The 11,538-nt window shown below is 37.7% G+C and overlaps 1 protein-coding gene across 2 annotated transcripts in view; it reads right to left on the reverse strand.

Moving 5' to 3' along the window:
* Positions 1 to 11,538, reverse strand: part of LOC106474224 (ribosome biogenesis protein NOP53-like) — a 29,485-nt gene that overhangs the window by 4,240 nt on the left and 13,707 nt on the right. For both annotated transcript variants that reach the window (XM_013934917.2, XM_013934915.2), the window contains exons 5-7: positions 5,921 to 5,988; positions 5,393 to 5,488; positions 813 to 917 (exon numbers count right to left, since the gene is read on the reverse strand). In XM_013934917.2, the coding sequence (XP_013790371.1) occupies positions 813 to 917; positions 5,393 to 5,488; positions 5,921 to 5,988 (269 nt within the window). The remainder of the gene's footprint in view (positions 1 to 812; positions 918 to 5,392; positions 5,489 to 5,920; positions 5,989 to 11,538) is intronic.

The raw sequence follows: 11,538 nt of genomic DNA on the forward strand, positions 1-11,538 counted from the left end.
CACATACAGTGTAGGAGGTGTTATGTAAACTTGTAACACATACAGTGTAGGAGGTGTTATGTAACCTTGTAACACATACAGTTATCATGTGGAAAGTGTTCCAGTAGAGTAACCATACAGTGTAGGAGGTGTAATGTAACCTTGTAACACATACAGTTATCATGTGAAAAGTGTTCCAGTAGAGTAACCATACAGTGTAGGAGGTGTTATGTAACCTTGTAACACATAGTTATCATGTGAAAAGTGTTCCAGTAGAGTAACCATACAGTGTAGGAGGTGTTATGTAACCTTGTAACGCATACAATTTGAAACCGATAGTATCATTCCTGGTCTAAGTAAGTTGGTTAACTATCACATGCTACTGTACAGTGGTAGTCCTATTCTTTTACAGAGAAATTAGATTTGTTTCACCTTAAGTAACTTTTATTGTTTGGGAAGGGGTGGGTGGTCAGAGACTGAAACTAAAATATTTCATATCATAAGACAACATTTGTAGTAGAAGATATTCCTACAGTTAATCATCAAGTGAAAGTTATGTAACTGTGTAACTCTTACATTAACAATTTAGAAAATGTGGTGAGCTTCATCCAAAACTGTCAAGAAGCGATATCAAAATTAATATCACATCACCAATAAATTATGTTAAATATTCCAATATATATAGATGAGGTATTGGTTTATCTGAGTGTTATTATTTTTGTTTCATGTAATCTATAGCCCTAGAATACATCACATTTTATAAAGAATTTTGGTTGTAACCAAATTCAGTTCAAAGAAGTTTGTTAAACAATAGTTGAATATAAAATAAAAACCTGTAAGAACTCTGGTTCACATAAGTTAACTTTTAGAGCTCTTTGTAGTTTTTTATCTTCATGTTCATGCTTCATCTCTTTCGTCAAAGCTTCCTGTAGGAGTTCCTAGAGAAACAAAAACAATCGGATTTGGAATTAAGTTGTATTTACATAGTACTCAAAATTAAATATTCCTCTAGTACATCTAAAGTAAAATAGTTCTCAATAAGTACTGCACTCAATAGCAAGTACTCGCCAAACACTGTGGACTTTCTTCTTAATCAACACAATGTTCTGGTTACATATCTCTTAGTAAGAATTTAAACAATGTTCTTGTTACATAACTTACTAAACACCAAGAAGTTCCAGAAAAATATGAACTTATCTCTCAGTATGAATTTAAACAATGTTCTGTTTACATATCTTACTAAACACCAAGGAGTTTTAGAAAACTATGAACATATATCTTAGTAAGACTTTAAACAATGTTCTGGTTACATATCTTACTAAACACCAAGGAGTCCCAGAAAAGTATAGTTTTACATGTTTCCTCACTACTAATATATTTCTTTACCTCATCAAATGATGACACAGACGCCTAATTTATTCTCTTATTCGCTACTTCTGCTAAATTCCCGAGTCATCAGTTGTTCTTGGAAGAATGAACCAAGAAGTAAAATAGGCCTCATACAGTGGTGGAATGTTATTAGTTTTATTTTGATGTATAATCCTTTACTCACCACTAACAACATAAAACACATTAGGTGTTTGGATAGTATGTGACAATACCATCATAATTATCCACTATTCTTCAGCAGACTAGCTAGTTAGTTACTTAGTTGTTAATTAACTATGGATTTCAGTTAAGAAAAGAGGAAATGAGAAGTTGGTGAGAGAAGAATCTAAAGGATAGACATTGGAACTATGGTAATTGTAGGAGGAAACAAGCCAGGAGAGAAAGATGTTAAAAAAGGAGAAAGTCAATGGCCTGAATGGGGAATGCACAAGATCCAGTAAAACCTCAACAAGGTCAGATAAGGGAGCAGCAAGAGGAAGAGGAAAAAGCAGAGCAGAGAGGAAGGAGAAAGGTCAGCCAATAACTAGGAAAGACTGAGAATGCATTAATGAACAGTCAGGTAAAAAAGGCAGAAAGGTGCTGCAAAGAATTATTGTCAGGAGGAAATGAGTGACAAAAAGACCAATGGCAAAAGACTTGCCACAGATGGTGAGAGACATATACAGGGAAAAGATGACAAGAATAATATTGCAGTAGTGGAAAGTCTGGCCCAATGGGCAACAGACTGGGCAAATTCCATGTGTGACAGTGAAGGGAGGATAACTTTCCATGAAGAAAGTTAGTGTGAGAGTGTGAAGCACGAGAGAGAAAGGGGGAGAAGAAAGAGGAGGTCCAACTATCAAGCTGGTCAAAAACAAGTGGTCATAGAAGCACCAAAAAAAAGGATCTAAGAATGATAGTAGTGTGTAAATCCAAGGACCAGAAGGTGGAGATGAGAAAAATGACAGCCAGAGTCAAAATATGAAGAATAGCGGACCTTAAGAGAGGAAGCCTGCATCCAAGAGAGGTGTGTAAGCCCAAGAAAAATCTGGGGGTGCAGAGGCTACTCTGTTAAAAGAATACAAACTGAGAAAGGCAGCCCACCAACAAGATGGAAGCTCCTGGCACAGAATTGTATATCTAATGCTTGAAAACAAAAAGGCCTTGGAACAGAAGCCACAAGGATAGGTGGAGTAAGGAAAGGCTCTGGAAGAGATTGAGTGGAACATGACCAAACAAACTACCAGTAAGAGTAGGAATGGGAACAAGCCCAACAGAAAAAAAAGAGAAGATCGAGCACATTGATAGGGAGTGAACTCTATTTCAATGTCCAAATGTTGAAAGACCTTTCCCCCATGAAAAATGTACCTCAATCTGAGAGATAAGCATTGAAGAAGGAAGAGATCTGATTTGAGAGGTGGTAAGGGAGTGCAGAAAGTAAGATAGGTATGGTCCAATCACTGTGACCATTCCTAGAGGAGAGGCTTACAAAGAGGACAAAAGACCCAAAGAAAGAAAGCCTGTCCACAAGGTTTACAAGTCAGAATCCCCAAATGGGAAAGAACTTCTCACACAGGGAGAGAACAAGAACTGTAAAACTCAGTAACTAGATATGCAACAGTTAGCAGGCAAAGACAGATTGAACTTGGTTGAGATGAAGAGAAGAAGAAAATGACCAATGCTGAGTGGGTGTGAGAAAAGAATTGGATCCAAAGACAAGCCCCCAACTGAGCAGCTACCAAAAAAAAGAGGGAGGAAGGAGAGAGGGAAACATCCAAGAATGGGTTAACAGATATAAACAGTCAAAGGAAAGGAATGCCAGCCATAAGTCATGAATTTGGCAGGCAAAGGCCTTTACAATACCAATAAATACAAGAGGGGCTGATGCCGAGTCAAAAGAAAAATACACACAAAACAAGGACAGGCCAAGGAAGTCACGTGGAAGGTGTCTGACACATTGACCACTACAAACCACAGACTGGATCTGAAAGAACATAGATGAAGTCAGAGCAAGGAGAAGGGGAAATGGGAAGAAAATGAAGAGAAGTCAGTAAAGCGATTAAGGTGGAAAAATGAAAAATGCCTATCGGCAGAAATTGAGACCAACAGTAGAAATGGAGAAAGGCATCTACAGAATCATACATGTTTGATAGTCACTGGCAAAAAGATTGTCAAACGAAATAACTGGTAGAGGTGAGATATGAAAAAGACGATAGCCTGGAACCTGGAATGGAAGGTAAGGAGGAGACTAATTTAGATAGGAAATAGGAGTAAAGGGCACAGTTCAGTACTAGGAAAAAACCTAGAACAGATTAAGGACAGAAGTCATATAATATTAGACTAGGTCACCAGAGAAAAAAGACCACCATTGAAGGTATCTGGGCAAATAAAGGGAGCACGTGAATAGTTTGTACATAAGGAGGAGGAAAGGGTACAGTAAATAGGAAAGTAACTCGACCCAAAAGTAAGGAAATAAAGTATGGAGGGATAAAGCAAAAGATGTGGAACATGCCAAACATAGAAGGATATGAATGTCCACAGTAGCTAACTGATACACAAAGAAATTCCTCAGATAAAAGGTAGAAGTAGGAGAAGGAAAACAGAAAGGTAGAGAGAAAAATAAGAAAAATGTGAAAATAGGGAACTAGAAAGTGAAATAGAAGGTAAAAGGCTTGATCCCCAAGTAGGTCACAAAGATACCATTGACAAGGAACCGAGGAAAGGAAGAGAGGAAAGTCAAAATAAATCTGGCTAAAAGTAGTCATGAACATGGGGGAGAGGAAGCATTTGGCCATGAGAAAGGAGTTATGAGAGGAAGGAAACACTGTAAATCTTATCAATAAACAATGAGAAAAAAGATAATCCCAAGAATTGCTGGTCACAAAATGGAAAAAAAACAACTAAATATAATAAAGAACACAGACAAAAGAGAAAGAAAGGAACATATCTGAGAATAAAATCCCAAAGGTTAAGGTTGTTTTATGAATGGTAAAGTACTACCCAAAGCAAATTACATGAAGGTAGTAGTCCAAAAGATCATTCCCAACTGAGGAGAAATACGTTCAGCCAATGAGATGAAATGAGTAGGCCCATTAAGCACATGGTAATCTACATTACAGTGAACAACAGCTGTTACAACCCTGACAGTTAACAGGCCTAAGTGTGAACAATATCCCACACTCAGAACCAAGTATAAATCACCATCATTCATGATAAAAAATTAAAGCTTTTGAAAAAAAAAGCTAAATAAAACAAAAATCAGTTTCATTAATGATACAAATCTTAATAAATTGAACACAGACAAGAAATTGAAACATGTCTGGTTCATAGAGTGCAAAATAGAAAATGAACTCTCACGAGAGCAAGCACATAGGGGAGTTATTGTGCATGGAAGTGTGTCCCTCTCTTATTGGTGGAGGGCTTTTGTTACATGATGACATCGTCATGCAATAACACAATTCAAATTAATCCATGTGTAATTAGATGGAAGTTGCCTCAAGGCCAGTGGCATGCAAATCCCTTTAGCAGATGCACTGAAGGGCTGAGGAAGGTAGCTAAGTTGTTTGACAGGTGAGTTACTTCTGAGAAACATAAAAATATAAGCAGTATAGCTAAGTTGTGTTACAGGTGAATTATCTTCTGAGAAATGTAAAAATATAAACAGTATAGCTAAGTTGTGTGACAGGTGAATTATCTTCTGAGAAATGTAAAAATATAAACAGTATAGCTAAGTTGTGTGACAGGTAAATTATCTTCTGAGAAATGTAAAAATATAAACAGTATAGCTAAGTTGTGTGAGAGGTGAGTTATCTTCTGGGAGATGTAAAAATATAAGCAGTATAGCTAAGTTGTGTTACAGGTGAATTATCTTCTGAGAAATGTAAAAATATAAATAGTATAGCTAAGTTGTGTGAGAGGAGAGTTATCTTCTGAGAAATGTAAAAATATAAACAGTATAGCTAAGTGAGAGGTGAGTTATCTTCTGGGAGATGTAAAAATATAAACAGTAATACTATTACATATTCTAATAACAACACACACACACCTGGTGTTCATCAAAAGCTGGATTATAAGAGGCACCAGGGTGAGGCACTTCTATGGGTGGGAGTAGAGAAGGCTTCTGGTAATGATGGTTTGGAATCTGAAATAATTAAATTTGTGCCACAGAAACAAAAACTGTAAATATTTTTAAGGTTATATTTTTATGAAACCTCATAAATCTAACAAGAAAACAAATATCTAAACACAACATTGAAACAAACAAGGTGCATTACAGTAAGGTTCAAAATTCTTGTCAAAGACTGGCTTCGGTACACTACCAATCTGTTATTTACTTCTATGTCTTTACCACAAACTGTACAAGAGACTGGAGAAATAAATTGTTATATTGAATTAGTTTAATTTATCATTTTCAGTTTAAAATGTTTTCACTTACAATTCATCACATTAAAATGTCATTATCTTCTTCTTTACCAAATAGTTTTTGAAAACCAGAAACATCATTTAGTTACAGGTTACAAATAAAACTACAAAATAGTTTTATAATAATTTGATTCATTGGAATAAAGCTTACCTTTGGTGTTCTTTTTCTTGTGATTTCATTATAATAGGTTACAAAATCTTCCTCCTTTACATTGCTTTCTAGATTCAGAACAAAAACTGTTTATAAAAAACTTCAAGAGTGAAATAACTAATGTATAGCGACTCACTTGAAATTATTCTACAATCTAAAGCGGTATATCTAAAAACTACTATTGCTGCTATTTATTAAAATAATGAGAAACTAATTTTTAAAACTTGTTTGAAACAAAGATATACTGCTAATTTTCTATTGCTGCTATTTATTAAAACAATGTGAAACTAATTTTTAAAACTTGTTTGAAACAAAGATATACTGCTAATTTTCTATTGCTGTTCTTAATTCGACCAAGTAGACATAACTACAATAATTTTCTATTATTCCACTTAATTAAACCAAATAGGTATAGAGAATTTTTTTATTATTTCTCATAAATAAATAAGTGATATAATTAACTTTCTATTATTGATATAAGTTAACCAGTTTAGTACATGTATAATTTCAACCACACAAGTTAAAGGTACATTGTCCTTACCTGAAAATGTAATTCCCTAGACACTCATCTTCACACACAGAACAGCTATTTTCCTCTGGAGTTCCCACAATTTGCCAAAGAGATTTGCAAGCCAGCATCCTTGTGAAAACTCCCACCTAATCTCACATGAAACCATTCATGTAGCAGGGTCCTCAACCAATAGTAGTGTGACACACCTGCATGTGCAACGACTCCCTTTACATTCATGCTAGTGAAATCTCATTCTCTGATGAGGCAATAATGAAACATGTACCAGGAAAGTGGGGAGGAACGTGTGTGGAGGTGAGTATCTATTTGAAATCTTAAATTCTGAATAGCTTGAATCCCACATTGAGATGGCAGAGGGACTGGAGTAAAGACTTCCTTCAGAAAACATCTAAAGGAAGCCCATGAGGTGTGACACCTGATGGCATAAGCTCCATAGGGGCACACCCATGGGAAACCAAATATCATCTCATCCAGGATATACTCTTTGCTTGTTTATAAATTGAAGAGTCAGAAAAGCAATAAATGTGTCGCAAGGATGGGCAGAGTAAATACACAACCTTCCATGTACGTTGGACCAAAACCAGTTGTGAGAGAAGGGCACTCGTGATAAGTATACGTGCTCATCTCCTCTACTATCAGTCACTAAGGCCCCTTGCCTGCTGTGGGATTAGGGTGTGTAAGTGATACATACTTTGTGTATTCGGTGTGGTCTCCTCAACTCCACCATCAGTCTTTACAGACCCCATGCCAGCTGTGGGAGGAGGGCACAGTATTAAGTACAACTCCATTTAACTGTCAATCTCTACAGGTCACACAACAGCTGCAGGAGTGTTTCCTTTTGCAGTACAATGTAGAAAGGACAAGAAATAGTGTGTGCAACTTGACTCTACTGATCAGATTTTAGCTGCAGGAAGATTTGTGAAAAAAAGTAAATCTATAAATATTCAGTATAATGATTTTTAACATCTCTATGAGGTTTTGGGTCCTTCTTAATTCATCATACAGTAATCTAAATTAATCTAGATATGTGAATAATGCATGACATTTTGCCAAACTCATTATTCAATATTATACAGTGAACCATCTGTTTAATGATTATATGGCGAAGTGTATGTAATAAGAGGCCTAACTGTATTTCTGTGGTTTGCTGACCAATCAAGGAATTCATTAGGCTTCTACATCACAGATTTTCCTTTCAATTTCACTTTTGGTGGAAAAGAAAAGAAATCTTTGACATCCACTTGAAGTTTGTGATGTATCATATATGTGTGGTGACTCACCCCAGCCCCATTTATCTCCATGGAAGGACCCTTTGTTTTAACCCCAGTAGTTAGGTCTCAATTGGTGAAGATTCTCCATGGTCCACCACCCCAGCAACTGGGAGCTGGTAAGTGTCAAGGGTCTCCCATGCTCCACTATATGAGGGGGGAGAATTTGCATAGTGGAGACCTAGAAAATGTGCCCAGATTCCAATCGGTCTTTCAGTCCAGAAAGGTCATTTACTGGAGACAGTGCAATGAATGACCATGAAACACTATTTTTAAAAGACAGTAAGTGCTAGCCAGAGAACTGTGCAGATACATAACTCCGGTGCTGGCTTTTTCCATGGTAGTCCAAAGAATTGGTATAGTCTGGATTAACCATAAAATGTAATATAGATATATATTTAAATACCATAAGGAAACCTTAAGTGGTCCTGCAGAACATCCCATTTTACAGTGATCATGTGTAGGGCCAGGGCAGATGGTATGAGTGACTTCCATTACCCAAAATAAATATTAGGCTAGAATAAATATACTCCAGGTGAGAACACTAGCTGCCTAGTGGGATCCTATAGGAAGTTACTTGTAAGAAACATTTAAAAACACTCACTAGTATAAAATTGAATGGTGGACTGAAGAATGGCTATGGGCAGAAGTCTAAATCCCTCCAGAGACGAGAGAGTCAGGTGATGATTGAAGAAGGGATGTGGGGTAGTCCTGGCAAATTACCATTAGAAGATAGTGAAATGGGCTGCAAGAAAATGAGTAAGGTGTCAAATCATGTGTGAGGGGGCACAAAAGTAACAAAAACCAAGGTTGGGCAGGGTAGTAAGGGGTTACTAACAAAACTCTGCAAAAAGTGCCCCAAATCAGAGCAAGTACTTGAGGAAGGAAACAGAGACGAGAATAGGCATAAAGGAAAAGATGGGATCAGTCTTAGCTGAAGGCATCGACAGCCAGGGCTAATGAGTGAAGCACAGGAGACCAAAAGATAGGAAGTGTTTAGTTGAAGGGTATGGCAAAGGTGTCTATGAAAGGAGTTCCAAGTTCCAATAGAAGAGTGGAAGATGTAGTGACCATTTCTTTGATATGATTCAGCCCCGACAAATAAAACGGTCTGTAAGAATGTTCAGTGCACCTGGAACATAACAGGCTATTACATCCACTTGACTAGAATGGGCCAAAGAGAGGAGGTCCAATGTTCAAAAGTAGTGTGTCCTGGAATGGCACTCCCTCAGCAGTTCCCATTAGATACGATTATGTAGTTGTCCAAGTGTATCATAACCCATTGATTCACCAGGAGGGGCCCCCATAGTGGGCTTTGCACAACCAATGAAACCTTTCCAGGGATTCACTGTCCTCACCAATCCTCGTTCCTTGTCTACTGGAGAACCTTGATTGATGGCTAAATTACTCCAATACCACCCCTTGGTGTTCCTTTACCTCCTCCCATACTGAACATTCATCTCCTCATGGGCACTTTTTTCTTTGGATCAGGAGCATCCCTGAATTACTGTCTGACTTTGGGTTGTCGGACCATGGAAAGATGTTCCTCACATACCCATGCCCTCAAACTGGTTGCTGTCCATCAGGCATGCTCTCATTTACTTTTTTGTTCCTGTGTTCCGATCTTCCACCTGTTCTCATTCTACTTCCATCCAACATCTTACCTGCCAGCCTAATCATGGGAAATGTTTGTCTCGGTTTGCTGACCTATCAACAGATGGGTTTTTAAAATGGTTTCCCATGGTCTTTCTCTTCACCCCTCCTCTTCTTTCCCAACTTGTTGCATTGCAACACCCTGGCCTGCTACCAATGTTTGGAGGGGCAGTGTCAGATTTGTTGGAGAAACGGGTCATTGAGTGAGTTCGTGACCTCTCTCCAGGTATCATTCCAACCTCTTTGTTGTCTCCAAAAAGACCAGGGACTGGCGTCAAATTATTAACCTTTCCTCTGTCAATCATTTCTTGATTATCCCACATTTTCACATGGAGAATTTTTTCTATTTCTGTTGGGCTTTTCAACCTGTCCTCTGGATGACCAAGTTGATGTGTCTGATGCCTTTCTCTACATTCTGAGTGCCCCATCTTCATGATGTTTTATCAGATTCATCCACAAATATTGCATTTTACATTTTCATGCCCTTTCATTCAGAATAGCATTAGCATGTTATGTTTACAGTCATTATGCAGGTCTTCACCTGACATCTGCACAGTCTGGGTCTGTGTTTCCATTTCTACATGGTTGACTGGCTTTTCTTCATCCATTCCTAGATGGAATTCTCTGAACAGGTATCTCTTATTCTGCATGAAGCTGCTTGTTTATGGTGATTTGTCAAGATTTCCAAGTTCTTCCTTACTCTGACCCAATATCTCATCCATCCAAGAATTCTCTTCAACTCTAACATCAGTTTGCTTTTGGGACATCAAGCATCTGGTCATCAAAGTTCGCACCTAAACTTCACCTTTAGCACGAGAGGTTCTACTGCTTTTCAGGAACCATTTATTCCACTTGACTGTGTACATATGTTGGGGAGTAGAAGGAGGGCCAGGTCAGAACAAATGATAAACTAGGAAAGTAAGGGATGATTGATGGTAGGCAGCTCCAGCCCATGATTTAAGGGCATCAGAGACACCACCAAAAACTTCCAGATAAAGAAAAAGAGTAAAATAAAGGTCCCAGAGGAAAGGAACTGGACTTGGAAAAGTAGGATATCTCTTCACAAAAGGTAAGAACAACAAAGGAATCAATTGATAAAAAAAATGAGCAGAAAAGGTTGAATGGGTCAATGTAGAGGAGCACTCTATAGTTCCCAGAAAAGTCATCAGGGGAATGGTGGAATGCTTCCATCATAAGGTGAAGGAAGGAGAGGTACCTAAGAATGATGGTGAGAAACAGCCAATAATGAATCCACCCCCAAAACTGGCAAGAAAAACCCCAAAGACTAGGTGTCAAGGAATAGGAAGTTTGAATGACCATAAACAAGAACATAAGAATCAGTCAGCCGAGGGGGGGAAATGGCACAAGGTTAAGGGAAAGAAAATTGATCTAGATACAAAGAATCATGTACAGCAATGTCTGGTGATGGGGGGAAAACAAATAAACTGAGAAAGGAAAAGTTGTGTAATAGAGAACGACGTCAAAGGATATGGGGAAGAAAACAAAAGAAGTTTACATGACTAAGTAATAAGGTTTTGAAAATCGTTGGAAGACCAAGATTGTACTTCAGTAGGAAAGACAATCCCAAAGTAAAACATGGAGGCAGGAAAACAATCCCAAAGTAAAACATGGAGACAGGAAAACAATCCCAAAGTAAAACATGGAGACAGGAAAACAATCCCAAAGTAAAACATGGAGACAGGAAACCTCCATGTTTTACTTTGGGATTGTCCAGGAAAGACAATCCCAAAGTAAAACATGGAGGCAGGTAAAAAAACACACTCAAATTCATGTGAGTAGAGGTGACTGAAGCAGAGGGTAATGGACCCCATCATATGTTGGAAAATGCCCATCACATCTTTCACAGATAAAGAACTTCCTGCTAAGTTGTTGGCGATTCGTTCCAGGTAAATAATATCATCACTCATACCAGTAGAAGTAGAGAAATTGTATTAGAGAAACAGGTGCAAGTACTAATACGAATTTTGTGTATTAGAGAAACAGGTGCAAGTACTAATACGAATTTTGTGTATTAGAGAAACAGGTACAAGTACTAATACGAATTTTGTGTATTAGAGAAACAGGTGCAAGTTCTAATACAAATATTGTGTATTAGAGAAACGGGTGCAAGTTCTAATACAAATATTGTGTATTAGAGAAACGGGTGC

Source organism: Limulus polyphemus, unplaced genomic scaffold, assembly GCF_000517525.1.
Source record: "Limulus polyphemus unplaced genomic scaffold, Limulus_polyphemus-2.1.2 Scaffold6966, whole genome shotgun sequence".
Taxonomy (NCBI): Eukaryota; Metazoa; Arthropoda; class Merostomata; order Xiphosura; family Limulidae; genus Limulus; species Limulus polyphemus.